General features: G+C 38.9%; 2 protein-coding genes across 9 annotated transcripts in view; one reads left to right on the top strand and one right to left on the bottom strand.

Annotated features, from left to right (window-relative positions):
- LOC108603188 (putative transcription factor capicua) overlaps positions 1-24,112 on the bottom strand; it is a 36,735-nt gene that overhangs the window by 7,316 nt on the left and 5,307 nt on the right. For 6 of the 8 annotated variants that reach the window (XM_033294144.1, XM_033294146.1, XM_017991754.2 and 3 more), the window contains exons 2-7: positions 4,291-5,641; positions 4,076-4,213; positions 3,341-3,987; positions 3,028-3,240; positions 2,769-2,893; positions 22-885 (exon numbers count right to left, since the gene is read on the bottom strand). In XM_033294144.1, the coding sequence (XP_033150035.1) occupies positions 22-885; positions 2,769-2,893; positions 3,028-3,240; positions 3,341-3,987; positions 4,076-4,213; positions 4,291-5,436 (3,133 nt within the window). In that variant the 5' untranslated portion in view covers positions 5,437-5,641. Of the gene's footprint in view, positions 1-21; positions 886-995; positions 2,109-2,768; positions 2,894-3,027; positions 3,241-3,340; positions 3,988-4,075; positions 4,214-4,290; positions 5,642-24,112 lie in introns of those variants that run through there. The other 2 variants (XM_033294147.1, XM_017991760.2) reach the window with 2 other exon arrangements.
- LOC108601474 lies at positions 23,311-23,909 on the top strand. The gene is made up of 3 exons (XM_017989373.1): positions 23,311-23,325; positions 23,380-23,703; positions 23,757-23,909. Exons 2-3 carry the CDS (start codon positions 23,500-23,502, stop codon positions 23,907-23,909), a joined length of 357 nt encoding a protein of 118 aa, XP_017844862.1. The 5' UTR covers positions 23,311-23,325; positions 23,380-23,499.

Below are 24,112 nucleotides of genomic sequence, written 5' to 3'. Positions count from 1 at the left end.
AGATTTGATTTTGCCACTCACCGTTTTTTGGCAGCGCCTTGTCCTGTGCTGTTGCCACTGTCATTGCGGCGGATGTGGGCGTCGTAGCTGACGGATGCGCATGAAATGAAACCGAAGTGGGCGGCGCTATTGGCTGCTGTTGCTGCTGTTGGGCAACGGAAACAGGCAATGAGTTTTGAATTTGAGTCGCATTCACAATAACGGGATGAAATGTCTGATGGCCAGGAGTCGACACCACAACATGTTGGTGCTGCTGCTGCTGCTGCTGATTTGGCGTTGGCTGCTGCTGCTGCTGCAACTGTTGTTGGCTGCTTGAGATGCGTATAACGCTGGTCGCATGGCCAACATTGCTGCTGGGCGGCGCTGGTGGCGCGGGCAGCGTATTTAGATGAGCGGCAGGTGGATGTTGCTGGTGTTGTTGCTGATGATGATGATGATGTTGTTGTTGCTGCTGCTGCTGCTGCTGTGGCGGCGGTGCATGCATTACCAACGAAACTGCTGCCGTTTGGGGCGGCAATGGTGGCGGTGGTTGAGGTTGACTGCTGTCCCAGCCATTGTTGTTATTGTTATTGTTGTTGTTGGTAGTGTTATTGTTGTTGGTGTTGTACAAGACCGGACTGGGTGTTGTCTTCCATTTGCTGTCCAGCGGCACTGAAGCGGTCACATGGTGGTGCAGCTGATGTAGCTGCTGCTGATGATGATGATGTTGTTGCTGTTGTTGTTGTTGTTGTTGCTGTGTTTGGTTTGCAATGGGCGTAAAGAAATTCTGCCTATGATTCGACACAGTGACCGGCGAGTGGGCAATGGCGTTAAGCGGCGAGGCGCCGGCATGATTCACGGGTGATGTATACGATGGCGTAGCAGAGCGCGAGCTGCTCAGTGACACTGCAGAAACAGAAGAGAGACAGAGAGAGAGAGAAGAGGAGAACAAGAAAGATTTAGCATAGAATTTAACAAACAATTTACGTTTATATTTTATATTATTTATTAATTACATAAGCACTGTAAATATAACTTAGCGCCCAGCTCAAAATCCTGGAACGCGTTCATGCTGCTGCTTGTGTCTGCAAGGTCTCTTTCTAAATGGGTAGAGCACTTTGATTGGCATCACTGTCTGCACATTATTTTCGTATTTAATTTGGCTGCAGCAACAACAAAAAAAGAAAAACTCTTTTTGTCGTCGTTGTCACATTCGTTTTGTCTGCTGCATTCGCATCGGTATTCACTTTTTTTTTACTCTTTTTATTTATATTTTATTTTTTTGCTTTTACGCCGCGCGTTCTGTGTTCTTGCGCTGCCTTTGACAGTTTTCAACATAAAATGCGACGACACGACGACGACGACGTCAAAAGAACGACCAAACAACTCAACGGAGAGCGCAGAGCCAAAGACAGCATAAGCTGAGCACGCCAAGCGCTCTGGCGCTCTCATCGAACTACAAAGCGCTCTCACCTCTCCGAAATTTGTTTACCTGTTGTTGGTGGCTTAGCTGTGTGGGTGCCTATACAGCGTGTGTGTGTGTCGGAGCATATGCGTGTGTGTGTTAGTGAGAACACGCTCTCTCAAGTGCATTTTTGTTTAGGTAGAAACGATTCAAGAAGCAGAGGGCAAAATAACAAGAAAAGAAGAATCTGTTGCGCTTCACACACACACACAAATCCACAAATACATAGGCAGCACGCTTTTGTTTTGGCTGCGCTGCTGCTGCTGCGGCTGCTCTGCCTGCCCATTGTTCGTTTCAAGTGGCGCAGGCGGCGATCAACGCATCATTTGCAGGTGCATTGGAATGCGTATGCGTCTGCGCCGCAGTCAGCAGCGACGTCGCTGCTTCATTCTGTTATTGCTTGTAAATCTCGTTGTTTCTGCTGCTGCTGCTGCCGCTGCTTGTTCTGCTGCTGCGGTCACACTTTCAAGTGGCTAGCTAACGTTGCTCTTTATGCTTGTCGCTGTTGTTGTTAAATGCATTATTGTTGTTGCTGTTACAGCTATTGCTGCACGCACACTTCAAAGAATAGCACCCCTCAGCGGCCATGGCCCCGACAACACCTTAACAAAACCAACGACCTTTGTCCAAAGGTGATCGAGAGTAAATATGTATGTGTGTGTGTGTCTGTGTGAAATGGTCAGCAGCGGCGCTGCCACAATAAAATTTTATGATATGCATTTTTATAGTGAATTGAAAATGCAGCCGCAGCAAATGTGAAAGTCCAAGTCATATCGATCGTTAATATACCCTACGCTAGACTAATTCGAATGAATTTCAATACCCAATTTCATTCAAAAGTGTCAATTAACAAATGCAAATGCTATAAGCTATAATTATTTAAGCATAGCTTTTAAATTTCATTCATTTTGAGCCTGTAGGGTATTTATGCAGCCTTGTAGGCTTGGTCTGAATTGAGTTTTCTAGAATCAGAGCCAGAGCTGAGAATCGAAGGTTGGTTCAGGCGCTTTTAGCCGCCGTCAGTGTAACTGTGTGGGTAATTGCGTGAACAAAGCTAGATTAACAGCTAAGGCTGGCGCTCATTCGAGGCATTGAGAAAGAGCAGACCAACCCAAGCCGAGAGTCCGTCCGTCCAGGTCAGTTGAGTTCATATCGGGCTGGAAGAGCTTAAGCGACCAGGAATATGAATTGCAGCCAAAGTATGAATAAATTTCAAATCAAATTTGTTGCTTTTATGACAGGGACAGCATAGCAACGGGGTGTCTGTCGTCCATAAGCAGTCAAGAGGTGTGAGCTGTAAGAGTTGAGAGCGAAGAGCACATACCTAACATGGCGGCCACATCGGTCTCTTCCTGATCGTAGCGGCCCGTGACACGATAGTTGGGCGATGTTTCTGAATCGCGTGAGGTATCCTCATCATTCTGCGTCTTGCTGCTCGAGCGGCTATCACTGCAAAGAGAGAACGAGAGATAAATACGATAACAGAGATTGAGGAATACATAACATAAGTGCGTGTTCAACAATGAGAGCATTGAATTTCTTCTTTCATTTATATGTATGTATGTATGTGTGTGTGTATTCACCTGAGAAAACGACTCGGCCCCGTTGATGAGGGCAGAGCATTATTGTTGCTCTTCTGATTCAAATGCCTGGAACAATAGCCGCGCCGCTGAGATTCTTTCGAGCACAGCATGCAGAGACGTCGCCATTGCTTTCCATTGTACTTCTTACGCACGCCGGATTCCGATTCTACAATATCGCCCTTCTTAAAACGATGCGGCGTCGTTGCCTGAGATCTGTCAAGCAAAAACAAAAATACAAAAATAATTGCGTGAATATCTGTATAGATCACTTGAGCTGCAGAGTGAGTGATTTGCCCAGAATCGCGAGTTTTACCTGGGAGTTGCTGGATGAGATCGTGGTGTGAGCCTCTGATCGATTAAGCTGGAGGTACTGCCGCGGCTTTGCATGCTGCTGCGCTTACTACAGGCGCTCATCTTCTCGGCATCGACATCGCCAGCAGCTGGGGAGTAGCCAATGCCAACGTGCTTCAGCTCATCATCGGAGTCATAATCGTCGTAGCCACGTTGTTGTTGCTGCTGCTGCTGCTGCTGCTGTTGATGTGCATGAATTTTCATATGCTGCTGATGATGATGATGTTGCTGCTGCTGCAGGCCATTAGTGCCCGGAGAGATCACAATATCCGGCAGACCATTGGCCTGCTGATGCTGCGACTGCTGCTGCTGCTGTTGCTGATGCTCCACATGGCCCAATGGTGGCGGCGGTGGCACCACAACGCCCTGGAACGGCGATGTTGCAGTCGCGCGATAATACTCATGTTTTTGGGGAGGCGTGGCCGTAGGCAGTTTGCCATCATAGCGTGTGGCGACAAACGCCTTGGGGTACACACTAACGACTGCATCTGGCGGCTGACGCTTAACGCTCGTGGGCGTGGGCGTTGGCGATAGCTCGTTGAGCTCATCCCACCAGGGTGGCAATAGCAGACGCAAGTCTGCACGACGCACAACTCTTTGTTTGTTGGACTGCAATTAAGATAAAAAGGCGAGTGAACAAATGTTGCTTAATTAGCTCAAAATGCAATTAATAAAATAAAGCGCTTGCTGCACTTACAGCTTCATCATTAACCAGTTGCACAGTATATTGCTTGGTGACCTGGTTAATGTCCACAATTATTCCTTCGGCGTAAACACAGTCGAGATTGCAACCCTCCAGATGTTGGCGCACACACACACGCGTCTCCAGCGTTATCTAGGCAACGGGTAAGACGTAATTGTTAATAAGCATACATATTTTAATTAATTGGCTTGCTTGTTAGTGTTACTTACTTCGGTTATGGGTGGCCTTACGTCCAGTATCACATTGCAGCGTCCAGGCTGAAACAGATCCGAATAGGATTTTGGACCAAATTCGGGTGCATCGAATTCAACGACTATTGAGTGTGTCGTCGCCGTGGGCGTGGTCGTGGCCTGATTCACTTGTCGTATTATGCCTGGTGCATAGAACTTGTCAACTTTCGCCAGGACGCGCGTATCAGTCCATTCGCTGAGATCTAGTTGCGCAACAGACTGTTGCTGTTGCTGCTCCAGCACATGCTGCTGCTGCTGCTGATTGTTGCTGTTGTGTGAGTTAAAGCTAAAACGTTGTGATTGTTGCTGTTGCTGTTGGTAGACAGACGCTACAGACGTTTGTGTTGGTGTGCGCGTATAATGATTGCTGTTAATTGCAACATGTTGTTGTTGCTTATAAGTACTGGCCGCTTGTTGCAGCGGCGATGCGATTATAATACGTTGTTGTTGCTGCTGCTGTTGTGGCCTGATATCGTTGTTGTTGCTGGCGCCTGCACCGGCACAATTAATTGTTGCGGGCGTATTCACAATCATGCTGCATGACTGTATACTTGCAACTGCAGCAGCAGCACCAGCAGCAGCAGCATTAGCAGAATTGCCATTCGACAGTGTATCGCTGTTGCCATTTGTATCGGCGGGTTTCTGTTGTTTGTGCAGCGAGTGTTGCTGATGTTGTGTTGCTTGATGTTGTTGCTGCTGCTGCTGCTGCTCAGCTTTATCCAGCTCAGCTGGATCAAATTTACGCTTCTTGGGATGCTGCCGAGGTTGAGCAGATTGTTGTTGTTGTTGTGTTGCTGCTGTTTGTAATTGTAATTGTGGCTGAAACAACACATGTTGCTGTTGTTGCTGCTGCTGCTGGGGAGACTGTGTCGTCTCGATTGAATTTGCTGTACTTGTTGCTGTTGTTGTGGTGGTTGTTGCTGTTGTTATACCGGCGACTGCTGCTGCTGTTGCTGGTATAACCATATTGTTTGCGGCAACAACAAAATGTTGCTGTTGCTGCTGTTGTTGTTGTTGATGTTGCTGATGATGTTTGTTTGTTATGACATAAGTTTCGCCAGCGGCAACTGCTGCAGTGTGTGTTGCTGTTGCTGCGGCTTGAGTTGCGTTTGCAGCGCTGAGCATTTTAGTTGCTGTTGCTCTCCTCGTTGTGGTCGTTGTTTGTGTAGCAGCAACATGTGTGTAGCTTATATTAAATTGCTTGTTGCTAGTGCTAATGGCTAATATTGGTCTCTTTACTGCTAATATTACAGTAGTTGCTGCTGTTGTTGTTGTTGATATTGTGCAACGCTAATGCCCGCAGCATCGACAACATTATTGGCATTGCCGCCTGAAATTAAAAACACAGAGATTTACATTAATCAAGTTGACAACAGAAAATCGTTTCAATTCGGCGCCCAAATGTCGTTTCATAATTAGTATAATCCGCATCCTGACAACTCTTGACATCCTGGCTGCCGCCATTGGTGGACATTGTGGCGGCGCCCAATGAATTTCAATCTCAGACCAAAAATTCATTGCACTCTATAGCAAAGTTATGTCTGTTCGGCTGTCTGCCTGCCTGCCTGCCTGTCTATCTGTTTAAGCGCTGCGACGCCAACGGAAGCATTTTAATTTACACAAGCGCCCAGGAGTGGTCTGAGCTCAGGGCCTCTCGAATGGGCTTCGGCCTCTCAGCTCTCAGCTTACTGCTCCTGGGCGCACTCTTTTAAAGTAGAATAAATGAAAAATACTTCTTTCTGTGATACTTGAAATATTTTATGCCAAAGCTGCTGCACACAGAGCTGCTGTACATAGGTAGGTACCATTTACTATATATACGTACAGTTGCATGCAAAGTCAAAATTCATCTGGCAACCACACACAGTAAATACTCCAAACAATTTGCCAGCAGCATGCCAGACACACAGACGTCTCACAGTGGAGCAAACTTTTGCGCTTACTTTACACAGTTACGTGTCAAATGAAAAGTGTCAGCTGCATACCACTGTGCAGTGCAACGCGGCCAATTTTAGCCTCTACTTTGACGTACATTGAGAGTGCCATGGCGCCCAATGGGAAAAGTCTTTATAAGTAGATTGTTGCGCAGCTCTGAGTCTGTTAAGTTGCACAGTCGGATTGTGATCGGCTTTAAGCTTTCAGAAATGCAATGCAATGTGAGATATTGAGCTGTGTCGGCGACTTAAATGAAAATTTCTTGTGACCTAAAAGTAGGCAACAGCTTTAATAACAAGCCAACATGTTCTAGCCGTGCATTAATCATAGCATACTTAGTTGAGTAACTAGTGCAACTGAATGAACAGCGGATTATTTATTCAAACTGTTTAATCACTTGCTCAATTTTATAGTCAATGCGCATGTTAGTGCTGTAATATTTCTTGCAGTCAGTTTAGTGCTGCCAAGCAGATATTTTTACACTTTTCAGCCAGCATCATAATCACGGTTATCATCATCATCAACTCATTCACTTACTCACATCACATCACAACACAACACAAACTCTCTGCGCCCATTCAATGGGTCCCGTGTGTTGTTGTTGTTGGTTCGTCGTTGTGTGTAGGCGTAATTGCGGGAAATGACTGCCACGCCCATTGTGGGCCACACAGTCATACTAGTGAAATAGCAACAACAATATGCTGAGAAAAAAATATACATTTTTCAGCAAAACGTATATATAGAAAAGGCAAATTGCAGCAACATAGCAACAGGAATAAAATCCTCGACTGCGCTGCACTCAACTCACTCATACAATTGCTGCTGTTGTATTTTTGTTGCACTGCTGCTGTTGCTGCTGCTGCTGCTGTTCGGGACAAGTGCAATGATTGCTTTATTTTTATTTTGACTTGTTTGCCGTTTTGCTTTTCACAACTCTGCTCTTCATTACTGTGGCATTTGACTTGGTTGCTAGGCTCATAGTTACATGCGAATCGAAAGCTTATCTCTCATTTTCTTTCACGCTCTCTCTCGCTCTCGCTCTCTGCGTTCTTAATTCTTTTCAGACAGTTTTACTATTGCGAAGAGAGAACGCGTAATAAAGCACATTTTATACAGTTTTTGCACTACTATTTTATATAAATAAATATTTTTTATTAACAGCATATTTTTAGCTATATCTAAATACTAATGCGAAGCATAGGACATGGCAGTGTGTTTACTCTGCTGTGCATTGTCAGCGATGCGTGCCTAAGTCAATCTGCCATACGCCCGGTTGATTTTTTGGTGTGACCCCCGCTCTCTGCCCACTCTGATTAGGCCGTGTGCATTTCACAGCTTCTAAATTTGTAACACGGCTAGTCAGCAGCGCTATGAAAATCTTTTACATTTCACTAAATCAACAAATATTGGAGTCAGAGTAAGCTATGCCTGTTTGCTGGGACGCTAGTGTAGCACACATTAAATGGAATGGGCAGCGCTATAAGCTCGTGCTTTGGCAATGCACCAAATAGTAATGTTTGTGAGCTTTATTTAACTGTTAACTGTATAATGTAGTCACCTTGCTTTGCCAATAGACACACACAAGCTTAACAGTTTGATATTAGCCTTAATTATAGTACATCATTGAATGTGTGTTGCTGGCATCTGCATTGCTATTGTCTGTCTTTATGGCTGTGGCTTGGTATGGCTTTCAATAATAGTTGCTTTTGTTGTTGTTTCTGTTTATTGGCAGTGTTTTGCTTGATGCTTAAACTCTCTCACGCTCCTTGTGCTGCCTGCGATCGATCTCAATGCAGTTGTGCTAAATATTTTACATCCATACACATTGTCTGTATGTATGTGCGTGTGTGCTGTTTGTATTAATCTGATATTATACGCTCTTCGTTTGCAGCGTAATTAGACTAAAGAGTTCTTTGAACTCTAACGGTAGTTGAGTTTTTCTATGCTGCTGTGTGTGTGTTTTTTTTTTGGCGCCAAATCAATGCAGAAGCTGCTCGCGAGTAAAATAAGCGAAGTAAAAAAGCAAAGCAGAAGCTTAAACATAGATTTTGCGCCGCCTTCATTTCTTGCCTTGCATTCACACTCACATTCATCGTCACCTGCACGCATTTGCATTGACACACACACACACACGAACATAACAGGACGGTAGCAAACTGCCCTCAGCCTGGCTGCTGTAAAGTCAGTAACCCCCACTCGTTGACAGCAGCAAAAACAACAAGAAGTGCAGCAGCACTGAGAGCGCGAGAGTGAGCAATGTATAGAAAAAGAGCGAGAAAAAGAGAGAGAGCGCGCACATTTGCGCTCAGTTCGCATGCAAATTTGTGCGCTGTGATTTTTATGTTGTTGCCAACTCGTCCAAAGTCCTCCCATTCTCCACACACACTACAACTGCAGCGGCAGCAACAACAACCACAGCCAGTCGCTTAGTCATTCAAGTCATAGCGAAAAAAACGTTTGTATAAAATTGCATCGCAGCAGCAGCAGCAGCATCATCATCAAGTGAGAGTGAGTTGTGCGCAAAGATTTGTGTGCAATGGGCTGAGGCTGGGGCGCTGGCAAGGATTTGAGAGAAGGCCAACTCGCTCCACGCCGTTTGCCTCTCCCCCCACTACGTTTTGAAAACCAAAAACGACAACAACGATGCCGCCCATTTGCGTAGAGTAAATGCAAACAAATCGTGCGTTGTTCGTACCGTACGAGAATGCAAAGCTGCAGACGCTTTTACACACACACACACATACACAAGCGTACATACATACATACGCATGAATGCAATTCGCGCCAAAAGCGTAAAGTTGAAAGTTACATACAAATGTATGTTGGGTATGGAAGTGTAACAGACATAGCTTAAAGCTTTGATATAGCAGCACTTTTAAATTTAATTATTCTATTCTAGAGCATACAGTAATATATATTTCTGTGTTTTATTTATCACTTGAAGCCCCACTGTACATATTTTTGTAGCCATCACTGTAATTCAACTCATATGCTGCAGTTGTTGTTGTTGCGGCTGCAGTTGCCTACACTCATTTTTAGCTTTTTGCCTTTGTTGCCGTGCAGGCAGCAGCAGTGCAATGCAATGTGGAAGAATGAAAAGCCTCATGGCTGCGGGCGGGGGCGTAGAGTGAGGGGCAGGCAAAGCTGAGGGAGAAGAAGAACAGATTGGGGGTCGCAGTGCACGTTTGTCTTGCTGCTGGCTGCGGCGGCGGCAGCGGCAGCGGCGATGCTGTTGAGTTGTAAAGACGAGTGAGTGCGAGTGTGTAATTGCAAGTGTGTGAGTAATCATGACTGTGCGTGCGTGTGTCTGTGTGTGTGTATGGGTGTGTATGCTGTATTGCTGATTGCACTGGCCAAAGATGAGATGACGAAGCAAAAAATTAAAAAGGAATGACAGAAAACAATGAAACAACAGCAACAGCAGCGAGTTGAAATAAAAGACAGACTGCAGGGCTGAGAGCTTAAAAGTTTGGAGAGCGCAGCGGCAGAGCTCTGCCCTGAGACTAGGCTTCCTTGACCGGCAGACACAGCACAGTTGTTGCAAACAATGATTTTTTTTTTTGCTGTAACGGTAGCCAACCCAGAGCATGGCTCCCTCACATTAACGCCGCTGCTTGATTACAATTACAACAGCAGCAGCAGTAACAACAACAACAACTACAGCATGTTTGGTGTCGGTTGTTAAGGCGCCATCAGTTCGTAGAAGATGCGCGCATCATCGCATTCACTAGCGTATTCTTTTTATTGTTGCAGTTAGTGCTGCTCGGTCGTTGGTCTAATTGGCTTTAATGCATTTCGATTAATTTGCGCTGATGTTGCTTAACTTTGAAGCGCACACACTAATTAAAAACATTTTTTCATACTCGTCGCTCGCTGGAAAGACAAAAGCTGCAAGCACACACCATCCCTCATTCTCATTCTCCAGCCACACAAACGTCGTCGTCGTCGTCACTCTAACGAATTCCACCTAATTGCAGTTAGTGGCATTTTATGCTTTAAAATCCACAAAGACTCTTAAATTATCGCACTCGAGCATGGCACACTGAACTTTTTTCATAGCTTTGTGTAGCAGTTCATTAACTATACTTTTAGTATAAATTAAGAGCTTTGATAAAGTAATTTCATTAAGTGTTTGACTTAACAATTAATTTTATACGCATTTCTTATGATTTTGGCATCCAAATTTATTGAATTACACATACAGTAGCCGATCCATCAAAATAATTTGAAACCGTTGCAAATTTATTAAAATGATGCCAAAGTCAGCGACAAAGTGAAAAAAAAAATACAGCAGCAAGCACAACAAGCGTTGATGATGAAGATAAGCGAGAGAGAAAGAGAGAGAGACTGAAAGAGCGGGAGTGATGGAAAGACAAGCGCACTGGGCAAAAGTATGGCGCATAAAATTTGCATCGAATCATTTTGTTTCATTTTTTTTACACACACACACACACAAACATAAGTTGCCCCAGCTTAAACGTCAAACGGTAGCTAAAGAACTCAACAAAATGGAATGCGTTGCAAATTTCAATGCAATATGCCCGCAGTTGGAGCTGAAAGCGAAAGAGTTGGGATAAAAGTAGCAAAAAAAAGAAAATATAAAAATAAACAAAGCAAGCTCTGCGCTACGCAAAGAACAAACAAAGTTGGAACTGCTACCGTACTTGAATGCTGGAGCTGAGCTTAATGTGAAGCAAAAGAGAGACAGAGAAAGAGAGCACAAGATAGCGTGCGTGCGAGTGGCTTCCTATGTATGTATGTGTGTGCATATTTTTTGTGCTGATGAAATTGATTTGAAATAGTAAACCACAGAGAGAGACGCAGATTAATTCTCTGTGTACTGCCCGAAGCGACAACAAACAAAAAAACGTAACAAAGTAAGTGGAATAAACCAATATTTGCGCTCAGGCATAATCAATTGGCTGGCTGTGCAATCAAAAATTTTGAGATTTAATTGCTTAAGGTAAGCTACGTAAGTTATGTCTTAATCTCTTAACTTAGTTTGTAATTTTACGATGCCATTCTTTTATGGTAATAATGCATTAGCAACAACATAAAAGTCAACAATCAAACAATTTATTAGGCGCTCTAATTACAAAATTCGAGTAGAGCGTTGCTGCTGCTCGTAAAATAAAAGCAATGTGTTATTAATTTTGTAAATTATTTGAAACAGCCGCGCTAACAGTTGTGTTTTAAATTTTATAGGCTGAGAATTATTTCTGTGTTTCAACTTATCACAATTTGTGCAATTAGTTTATAATTGGCTGCATTTATAATCAATGCACAATTCCGACGCGGCAATAGGTGACAATCTAATTGGAATTATTAACCATGCGATAGTTGTTGTCAGCTAATTGCAAATGCTGATGGCAACCCTAAAGTCAGTCCATATGCATTGTTGCAGTTTTCACAGCACTTGTGCAATGCCCCCTGCCATTAAATATTTATATTATACGCTCAAATCAAAAATACACACATACAAAATATATATAAAAATAGAAATGCGTTGCCCATATACTCTACATTGAAAACATTTTTAAATATAACGCTAAAACTAGTAAGTCAATTGAATATAACAATAAAGTATTACATAAGCACAGCATTCTATTTTTTTTATTGAACTATTGAGTTAGCAAAGCATTCCCTACTTTTTATGCTAGTTTTATTTTTTTTTCGCAATGCATATTGTATTTGATTGAGCTCTAAATGTAAATTTCATGTGCCAAGCGCTGTTTTCGATTTTCATTGTTATAAGCGCGTGTGCGATTTTAAATGAATGTGCCACAGCAGCAGCAGCAGCAGCTTTGAATTATTTTTCTTGCTTTATCGTAGTAACATATGTACATATATATGCATATATAGTTATATTTATATTTGCTGTATGTGTCAGCTGTGATAAGCACCGCTATAATGCCATGGGCATGACTAAAAGTGCTAATGTTAATTAAAGTTCAGAGGAATTATAATATTTCATAGTATAAGCAAGTAAATTTACAGCTGACTTGATTGATGAGGATGCAGCGCAGAAATTTTCGGTTGACAAGCGCTATTAATGCCTGTCTGTCTGTATGAACAGCTTAATCTTAGCAAATATAAAAGCTAAAAGCTTACAAAATGTTTTTTAAGACTTTATAAATGCTAATACAAAATATTGATTATGTAAATAGCGCGCCAGTCTATAAACAATTTAAGAAAACTCTAATACAAAAAACGCCATATGTTTATTTGTATAAAATGAATTTACTTTAATTTAAGCAAACAAAAATGTGTGTCATCCTGGCGAGTCCTGACAGCTGCTTGGCACTTTCATTTTATAAACATTCCGCTTTATTTGGAAATCTTTCATAATTGGATTTATGCAACATCTGTAAAATGTGTGTAAGAAATGAAAACAAGTCTTAAACGCCCACAGTGTATTTTCATTAATTCAAACAATATGTTTCAATTTACGCTCAATAAAAAAATCAATAAAACCCTACACAAAATTGGGAACAGTTGCTGCTGCTGCTGCTGACACGCCCCCACACATTGAATCACGGTTAAAGTTTATTATCAACTTTGACTAACAATGCTAATGAGGCTACTACGGCATCGAAAACTTTCATACTAACATTATGTGGCAGGCGTGGAAAGATGTTTTGTGTGTGGGCGTGAAGCTACGAAAAGTAATAAAATGATAAAAGTTTAGTGCATTTAGATTTGTTAAAATGTTTGCTCGAAATTCATGGAAAACTTGTGCCAGACCCATTCATAAGATTTCTTTAGAAAAATAGTAAATACTTTTAATGCGCAATAGGCGAAAGTATAAAAATCAAACCACAACGTCAATAAAAAAAGCCACATACATATTTGTATATAAGCATAAAAAAATATAACACAAGCCGATATAAAGTTCATGCGAAAGGAACATTTTTTTATGAGACGACACATACCAAAGAAAAAGAATAAATATGAAGCGAACATGTTGTTGGGGTAGCTTCGATGCAAAGAAAAGAAAAAAAGGGACCCCAGCTCTAACAACGAAACCAAATGTATGCGGAGGGGATTGAAAGAAAAGGTATCTTTAGAATTTCCTACTTATAAGTAAACCGCATGAAATGCTTACACAGCAGCTGAGGCAACGGCAAAGGCAAAGGCGGGCCTTGGGGCAGTGTTTTATGCTCTATGATGATTACGATGGGGTTCGCAGGCAGCCATTTGGGTAAACTATTATGACCAGAGCAAGTGTCAAAGGCAGTCCCCGTTTAATATTGGTGGAATGAACTGTGAACTACTTTGCAAGTTTGTTAACATTAATGCTTTGAAACTGATTTTCTCAAACCGTTTGCTATAGTTGAAGTAGGCCAAGTATTTTATACATAAAGGCATTAACTGATATTAGCAAGTAAAGACTTAGCCAGCAATTTTTGCTTACTCAATTTCAATTAACTACAGAATGTGTCACAGCAATGTTTTTATTAAAATGTTGCGTTTATAAATAATAAACAATTATGCTGAGAGCTGTGCATTGGCATTGGGGCACGTGGGCGTGCTAAAGTGGCTGCGGCTGTTGCTAGTGGGTCAACAATACAAGTGGCAAGCTAATTTGCTCAAGCGTTTAATTAATTAGAACGAATTATAATAAGCTGTGGTGGCCAACAGTGGTGCAAAAGCTATTTGCATTTGCTTAATAACCATAAAAAAAAAATCGAAACATAATATTATGCAAATATTTAACAGCACTTAGCAAGTGCGTAAGCCTATTTTTTGTTACTACCAAGAGCAGAGAGTTGAGAATAAATAAAGCAAGGCAAATGCCCTGTACTCTATTTATTTGAGAGTAGAGTAGACAATCTCTGTTGCTTCGATGCTGCTGCTCTCGTCTGTTTATGTAGCCACTAATTGTTTGTGGGTTATCTCAGGTTTCAGATCGTAGCACGAGGCAAGCTTAGAAAAACAACAAACACATTTGTGTTTGCATTTGTTGCTGCCTTTGTTGTGTTGATGAGCACAACAACAGCAGAAAGAAAAAAAAGGGTTGAGAATAGAATCTAGAGCTAGGCTTTGAAAATTATTTATTTCAACATGTAGCCTAAGCAAATACAGAGCCTTGGCTAAAAGCTAGGAAATGTGCGTGCTAACAGGCAAACAGCAGCTAACAAATAAAAAAGGGTTACAGTTTATATTTTTTTTACTTTATCTTGCAGCTGATTTGAGTCATGCAGCAGCCGTGACGATTATTTTCCAAGACATCTGGAAGTGAAAACTCGTTTAACCACTGGGTGAGTCAGTTGTCTGTTGTCTATAATGCCAAGCATTAGCTTGGCCAGGCTATTAGTCTAGGCCAGCATGCGTTTAACGCTGTAGATTTCACAATCTGTGTAATATGTGTGTGGGTCTCATAGATGGGCCACAATTTATGCAGTCTATTTATAAAACTTAATTGCCAACTGCGCAATTTGATCCTTATGCAAAAATTAAACAATAAGCTCAATTTACAAAATAATATGCAGCTCGAAAAGTCTTTTAATTAATTTCAATGAATAAAATTCCCTTCAAGCTTGTTGCAAGCTATGTCAAAGTAAAAAAGAACGCAAAGCTTGTGTAGGTTGCTGGCGCGCCTCGACTTTGGCTTGGCTTTGATCTGGGCACGGGCACGGGCACGGGCCTGAGCCGGTTCATGTGCATGCGTGGGCCGGCCGGTTTACTATATAACACACACATAGATACACACACAACTGTATGCCACACATAACTCGTTGCCATAGTACAAAGCGTAGTAGTCGTAGTCATAGTAGTAGTAAATTCAAAGTGCAATCACGAAAGCCAAGCACGCCGCTGGCAATGCTTTTGTAACTGATTAGCTCGCTAAAAAACAACATACGCCTGATGCATGGGAAGAAGACAAAAAACATAGCAAAAAAAAAAACAAAAAACGACAGCGTCAACTTAAATAAGCTTGGAAAATCAAGGTTGCACTTGAGCAACTTAAGAAACGTGCCGCAAAAAAGTTTCAGCTGCAACTAAATGTATACTTGGCATATAAATAATATATATGCGGGCTATAGCAGCCGATTAATTGATTAGCCAGCATTTGTTTCATTTTACACGTTTAGCTAAATAGCCAAGTTCTAAAAATATGCAAAGCCCTTTCAAAAATCGATTAAACCCACGTTGACTGCAGTTCTTTGTTATATTTACCAAACTCTTCGCTCAGTTGGGAGACTTACCTGTAAAATAAAGAAAATACATTTATTAATTACATATAGAATTGAGTTTTAATTTGTTTTAAATTGGCGACAGTCTGTCGTCGTTAAACAGGCCAAACCGCAAATCGCCTTTTATGGTATTTATTTAAATTTTTCGTTGCCTTTTGTGTGTGAATTTCCAAGAAATTTACCAAATTCAATTTTTTTTTAGCTCATAATTACAGTGTGTGTATTAATGTATTATTTTTGCTTTTTTGCATACTTAAGTGTGTGTGTGTGTGTGAAACTTAACACAGCTTAATGTTATTTGGTCAAAAAGCATTGGCAGGCAATAATAATAAAAACAACAACAACAACAATGTTTGTGGCTTGGCATGTATGAATTTAAGTATTTGTTGTTTAATTTATGCACACACACACACACACACACATTCGCACAGATAAACATGTAAATCAAACAAGAACTTTGACTGATGGCGACATAGCGACGCCTTCTCATAATTGTATGGCGCCAAGAGTGTGAAGGCAGCAGGGGGAGTGGCAGAGAGTTGCAGCGCCAACGAAGGGGTGACAGCCATCAAAAACAAGAGTCGTATACTTAATACACTTTGCGCATTCAAGTTACAAATAAATATGTTAACATTTAGTTTAGCGGAAAGCACACACACACATTTTAACGCATAAACCAAAAATAATATAAATATTTATACTCATTGATGTATTTATTTATGTATTTTGCTGCTTTTTACTCATACGCCTAACCGATATCAGAAGAGCACAGCACACGCGTTCGCCGCATTTATTTACGCAGTATTAAAATGTTCAAAATAATTTCTACCTCTCGCTCTAGCTCTCTCTGCTCACATGCGCTAGGTGGGCGTTTGGTTGGACGCTTAGTTGAATGGGCTGTGTGTACGAGAGTCTCTTGTAGCGGGCTGGAGTGGGTGGGGTTGGGTTGGACGCGTTGAAGTCGTGCACAGACGTCAAAAGCAGCCAAAAAGATTGCGCGTGTGTGTTTATAAGTAAATTTCAAGTCTGCATGTATTTGCCAAAGATATTAAAATACAAGGCGTTGAGGTGTGTGTGCTACGTTTAGCGAATGAATGAAAAATCATACGATCGTTTTTTCTTTTTGCAGATAGTCTTATCGTTGGACAAATACTCTGCAATCAAAAGAAAAGCGACAAGCGTAGAATATTTCAATACAATACAATGCGTATACGTAATCAATAGTTGCGCATTTAAATTGTTAAATTCAAAGTAGCGCACACATTTGTTTTGTCTGCATTTTTTGCTTAGTTTTTCGTTTAATAAGTTGCCTGATTATTTTGTTTAGGCTATAAATAAACTGTTTTCAGTATATTCTGTCTGTATGTTTAAGGTGTGGCGGAAAATTTCAAATTATTAGCAAATGAAATGCATTTTGATTCAATATGATTTCTAGTATTTCTACGCAAATAGCAAGACATCATGTGTTGGGGTAGCCGTCAACATTTTAAATATCTATACATAAATTATAGAAAATCTAAGGTCACTTCTTTAAGTGTGTGACAAAAGTTTATTGTAAGCTAGTTTATTGTTATTAAAATGAAATTTACTTAACTGTCCACTCTAATGCTAAATTTGCATTTTGCTAAAATTTATTTTGGTTTCTTTTGCTTTCGCACTTCTTTGGTTATTTTTATTTTTTTGTTGTCTTGTCTGCGTTCAAAATAATTTTCATTAATTAAAAATTAGCGAAACGTGTTGTACGTTGGCGTTCTGATCTTTTAAGTATTTTTCTTATTTTTTTTTTCTCTAAAACTGACAATGTTTCATGCTAAAAGTATTTATTTTTTGTTGACTTGACATGTCGCTTGAAGACTTATGCTAAATGGTTTTTTATTTATGTATACTTTTAATTATTTACTTACATAGCAACAAGTTTATGGCATATGCGTATATTATATTAATTAATATAGAGTTAGTGTAAATTAGTATAGCTATCATAATGCTGAAATTAATTAACGCGTCGGTTTAGAAAATTCGCAATCAATTCGTAGCTTACAACAAATTCATTATATAAGCAATATATATTTAGCAACAAATTAAGAACTGAGATGACGTTATTCTGCGTTGTCTGCACTTCAACAACAATTGTTGGCAATAACAACAAATTTTATATAAGCAGTGAAAAAACAAATTGTTTCCCATACAGACGCGTTTGTGTCTTTTCTATCAGGTTTGTTTTTTTTTTTTTGCTTTTCTTACGCGCAGTTTACTAAAAAGAATTTTTACGCATCCACGTTGGCGACGCTGACAACGATGAGGATGATGATGAGACGATGATGAAGATGACTGCAATAATAATGAAGTTGAGCAGAGCAACTCACAGTGCCAGTTCAGTTCATTGTGCTGCTCTCTGCTCTGCACATTTTACAGCCACGCCTACCTCTGGGTCACAACAAGGCGTTGTTGTGGAAATGCGTCGCGAGTCGCGACGCGCATGTATCTAGATAAGGCTCCGGTACTAGGGGCAGCGTGCCACAAAATCAAGCGCGAAAATAACGACAAGTTAACGCAGTTGAGATGGTAAGAGTCGACTTTTGAATACACTGCAGGCAAAGCTTTGTGCACAAATCTACTTGACTTTATATTTGATATATTAAAATGCCATTCCAATAAATTTTAGAGCTGCAATTAATTAGTGCAGATATTACGAATTTCTTAGTTGTTTTACTTTTATGTTTATAAGAATATTTGGTTGCCGCATTAGCAGAATCGATAGCAGCACAGAATGAATATATAGACTCTGTATTATAGATAGATAAAAATTAATGATTTTTATATATAATAAAGCAATATATATTTGCTAAAATTATAGCTAAAATTTCAATTTGCTAAAACTGCAATATTGAATTTGCTAATCTTGCGAACTTTTATTCCAATACATTATTGATGTTTGAATTTCTTAAATAGTTAGCATACATTTATATTTTTTTTAAACAGTATAGTATTTTTAAAAGCTCTCTCTTTGCCAAAATACCCATTCAGATTGCAATTTAAAGGGTATTGCAACAAAAAAAAAACCAACGGATTGTTCGCTAGTTCTTTCGACTCTGCTCTGCGCTTTGGTTTCGACTTCATGCACACACACTAACGTTGAATTTCTTGTTGTTATTTCATTAATATCTTTGTTTTTCTCTCTGCGCCTTCTTACTTTTTTCCTTCTTTATAGGCAGCCAATTTTTCGCTGCCTGTGTGTGTTTTTTACGCGCATTTGTTTACTAGAGATACACAAGCAACTGAAAAGATACAAAACACACACACACACACACACACACACACACGCACACATGGCCAGTTGTATATACATAAATGGCCAAAGTTTTTTATATATTTTTTGGTTAAGCTACGTGCTACTGTATCTTACGTATGTGTGTGTGTGTGTGTTTGTATTTTTATTTGTGTTTCTTAGCCATTAAGCTTAAATAATACCAAAAATAAATAATGAAGAAGCAAAAACCAACAACAACAGCAGCAGCAGCAGCAGCATAAAAAGCAGAACGCTTAAGAAAAGTTTAGTATAGCCACAAGAAAATGCAGCGCACTTGTTACACACACAGTGTGTGTTGTATGTCTATGTCCATTACATAAAACCGAAAGTTAAACGCGCAATGGAAGAGAAAACAAGTGGGCGCAACCAACTTTTATATACACTTTGACTATTAAGTTGCTTGCGATTTTTTTAGTAAGATTGTTTTTTTGGATTTGGTGGGGAGAAAAAATTGTTTAAGAAATAATAGCAAATTGTTTTGGTAATAAAAGAGCTTACATACCAAATTTGCTGGTATATATATTATAGTCTCTGAGTTCTTGGCGCTCATACAGACCGACGAACAGAAATTCATGGCAATATCAATTGTTTTGGTAATAAAAGAGCTTACATACCAAATTTAGTGGTATATATATTATAGTCTCTGAGTTATCGGTGCTCATACAGACGGACGTACAGAAATTCATGGCAATATCAACTCTTTATGGCTGCTGCAACGCCTGTTACATAAATTTGTACAACCTAATGCTACCCTTTTTTGTAAAAAACGTCAAAGTGTATAAATAGCAGTGGGCGGGGAGAGCAGCCACTTGGCTTTATTTGATTTTTAGACCCGCGTATGTTTATAAATGGTTTTTTTTTGGTTGTAAGTGTGCCTCACATTGTTTACTTTACGATTTAACAGGTAGCCCAAAGCAGTAAATTTTAATGCGGCGCGCTTAAATTTTCGTTGAACTGAACTCGTTGCCTAATTGGAGAGCAAAATGCTAAAGAACGATTCGATTAAGCTGCCTGCACTTAGAGAAATTGACTAAAGCTGCGTTTTAGTTGCTCATTTCTCTTAATTACAACACTTATTTCAACAGTATAAGGCTGTTATGCGTGTTTAGCCATGGACATTGGGACATACTTTGGCTTGATATATAGGAATTTATTGTATGATTTATGGGGCTATTTGATTGATGAAGTCGTTTTGGGAGTTGATTGCACGATAAGTTTTTAAAGCAATGTGTATGAAGCTTATGGTATTTTTCAATGAGAAAAGCAGAAAAGTATATTAAAGTAAATAGACAAAGTTTTAATATTTAAAAGGAAAAAATGTCTGAAATGATTGTTTAAAGTATTATTTAAATATTAATAATGTGTTAAAGTCAACATACTAGTTGTTTAAACGACTGCTGCATTATAAATAGTTAAATATACATTTGTAATAACACTATAATTTGCATAAGTTAAACTACAAAATATGTAGTTTAGTCAGCAAGCTACAAAAGCATTTCAATAGTCATTAAAATAGTTACGACTACTATATATAACGACTTTATGTGTGTGTGTTCATATGTGTGTGTATTGCAATTGACATCTAAACAACTTATTAATGAATAACTGGCTTGGATACACAACCTGACTGCAGCCAGCAGCAGCAGCAGCAGCAGCAGTCACAGTTTAAAGCTTATTATCGTGCAAAATATATATATGTTATATATTGTATGTGTGCATACTATTGCCGGCTTTATAATAGCTTTTTGTATATGAAATATACACACATACAGTATGTGCAAATGGCAAATGAATGACAACACTGCGTACAAATGTGCGCGACCAATTGACTGACTGACTAACTGACAGAGTGACCCATAGTAAGCAAACGACTGACTGACGACGATTTAGTCTTAAATCAGGCCCCTTTTCATACGCACACACACACACACACATGTAAATTTGTATGCGTGCGTGTGTGTATTTTGAATGCCCATATCAGCGAAAAGAGTAAAATGCTGATTACAAATTTATACATATACTAAAAACACGAGGGTCGCCAAACAAATTGTTAGCAATTTTCTTTGCTTGGCAACAATTATAACAGTGCAGTCCAAGTGCAAGAATTTGTTGTTAAAACTGCAGCAAACAAAGTTCAACGCACATTGTTTTTTGTATTTTATAGATAAAGTAACAGTCGTTGCTATATAGCTAACAATATATATGTATCGCTAATCGAGCAAAGTTGCTGTCAACAAGTTTACGAGTGAACCCAAGAGTGCTTTTTTTTTCTATGTGTGTGTGTGCTTGTGCTTTAAGTTCCACCTCCCCCGCTCCCACACATACACACACACACACACATGCTTGCTTATGTGTGTGTGTGTGTAGCTCTATAGGCATGTGCGAGTTTCTTTTGCTTTTTAAGCATATCTTAATTTCGAGTTTATCGTCGAGTTTCATTTGTATTTAGTTTTATTTTTTTCGATGTCGTTGCGTTTTCGTTTTGCGTTTTGTTGTTTAATATTTTATTTATAAGTATTTGTTGTGACGTGCCGTGAGTAATAACTATAGTTATCGTTGTTGTGCCCATATATACAATTATATATATATATATGTTGTTTGGTATATAAAAACGTGTAGAAAACTTTGCTGGCTCTTCGGTTTGTTCTGCGCTTTGGCTTTAAAGCACGCACAACTCGGCCGAGACGCCAGAATAGTCAAGGAAATTGCTAAACAAAATACACACACACACACACACAAGCAAACAACAATAAATATATATATGTAATCTACTATTTGTATGCACAGAGAAGTCTACGCTAAAAAAAATTAAATGCGGGTGTGTGAAAACCATAATTGAGGTTATTTAATTTAAGGTTAATGCTCAGCTGGCAATATAGAATATAAATTTAAGTAATATTATAGTCATTGATAGTTTAAAACTGTTTTGCTTTATTAAAACATAAATTTTGTGTGAAATTTTATAAAATTCCATAGCAGCTTTTAAATAGATATAATAAACAAAAAGCGAACGAACTACCGAAAGTAATAAAATTTATGAGGCAGGCACCTTTCATTCATTCGGGCTACAAAGCAGATAAAGCTTTGTAACAAATATAAATAAATGCATATGTATGTGTATGTGTATGTGTATGTGTGTGTGTGACTAAATGTTGTGCTTTCCATTAAGAATGAATTTAACGTACAATTTGTTTGTGTGTGTGTTTATTTGCACTTGTTGACACACATACATGCGCATGCACATGTGTGTGTGTGTGTGTCAGGCCATATGCATTCTATTTATCGCACATATATAGCGCCTAGATATAAGTTTATATACAGATAGCACAAACATTTAGTGTCAGTATAGCTATAAAAAAGTAAATAAATAAACAATAAAAGCTGCAAATAGTTTCGATTATAATAACGCATAAGCATTGAAATAATCATATATAATAATATTGAAAATTGCTTGAAAATGTTGCTTTTGTTGTTGATATCTTTAGCTGTCAGCTTGTCGCTATTGCCTGTCTATCGGCCAACTATATCTGTTGTCTATCTGCTGCTACAGCAACAGCTTAAAAGCCCTACAAACAAATCAAGCCAATACACAGCTTGACAAAATAAAAAAAAAGCAGCAACAAATACAAAGCCAGCAAGCACATCAATATAAAAGTATTAAAAGACTAACAAACTGATAGCGCAACTCAACTGTTTGGAATGACTGACTGACTGACTGACTGACTAACTGACAATGTGACAGCATTAACTTGAATTTTCAGTTGTATATGCCTAACGAGCAAACGAATCAATAAAATTCGTTTTTTCTGCTTTTTTTTTTTGTGTATTAAGCACAACACGCGTCACATACACATGCATATATGTATGTGTGTGTATGTCTACCTATAGACACCTTTGCATGCCTGTGCGTGTGTGTGTGTGTGTAGCTTATCAATATTAAATACAAATTTAAATTACATACATACATATGAACTTATCAGCGTGTTTTGCTCTTCATGTTCTTCGTTTGATTGTTGCTTTTATTTATTTTTTTGCTTCACCTCTTCATTTACTTTTCAACTATTGCCTGTCTGCTAAAAAGAAAACTATCAATATATACAACAACTTTGCTTATATATGTATATATGTTTGCTAATCCAACTAAAAATCTGCTAATCTATAACATTTGTCTAATGCATTATTATTGCATAATAAATTACATTGACTTTGTAATATAAACTGCTAGTAATGTCATTTATTGTTTTTGCATATCTATTGCTTCCCTTCACTCCCTTTTAACAAATGTCAGCATTTTAAAATACATTAAAAGCATTGTTGGTTAGCTGATGACAGTTATAACTGTTGCTAAAAATATAATTAAATATATTAAAATTTGATTTGTGATTTGTTCAGCCTCGTTGCACTCTTTAAGCATTTCTCTTAGTTAAAGCTGCCTATTATAATAATTGTCATTGCATTAAAAGGTCAGTAAGATTTTTAAGCCCGCGCAGCAAACGTTACCAAAAAATGAACTTAACCGCTTTTATTTTAATAATATTATTGTCTGCTTACAGACTAAGCGCGCTGCCTAAAAAAGTAAGTGCTGCTAACATTTAAATATGCTACTTATAATAGTTTTCATGCTTATAGCCCAAACTGCGAGCATTCTTTGAAAGTGTCGAGTGTCCTAGCTACTATCCTGACTTGGTGGACATCACTTGTCACATAAATCGCACAGCAAATGCTGAAAATGGCATCTATACGGACTTTATGTTTAAGCAGCGCATTACCAATCTACAGCTTACTATAAATGTAAATATAACATTTGAAAACAGAATATGGCAAAATTATGCCTCAAAGACCATCGATGTGTGTGAAGCTTTAAATGGCATTCAGGATCAGTATATATTACAAATGGTATTCATGCAAATACGACGAAAGTCAAATATTCCTTGGGAATGTCCCATCAAGGAGGTAAGATTACATTAGCTAATATTGATAACTTTATATATATTATATATTTTCAGCATATACAATATTATATCGAAGGCGTCGCTATTGATACAAGCGTCTTACCTCAATTCTTGCCACATATACGCTTTAAGGCAAATTCTGATTTTTATTTTAATAAGCTTAAAATGTTGAGTTTTAAGTCACAAGGACAAGTATTTCGTAATTAGATAACTTGTAAATATGGTTTATGTTCTTTGCTATATTACACATTCATCTGTAGTTCTAGTTTATATGTATGTAAATTTGCACCAACTGTTCAACATTTTTGTCTCTGTATCTGTTTAAGCTTAAGTACAGCTTTTGTTATCAAAACTTAATATTCTCATAGATTTCCGGTTTTTTATTTTGTGATTACAGCATTTTATAGTTG

Source organism: Drosophila busckii, chromosome 3R (genome assembly GCF_011750605.1).
Source record: "Drosophila busckii strain San Diego stock center, stock number 13000-0081.31 chromosome 3R, ASM1175060v1, whole genome shotgun sequence".
Lineage (NCBI taxonomy): Eukaryota > Metazoa > Arthropoda > Insecta > Diptera > Drosophilidae > Drosophila > Drosophila busckii.
The sequence above is the reverse complement of the archived record's forward strand: the minus strand, read 5'-3'. Positions and strand labels throughout refer to the sequence as shown.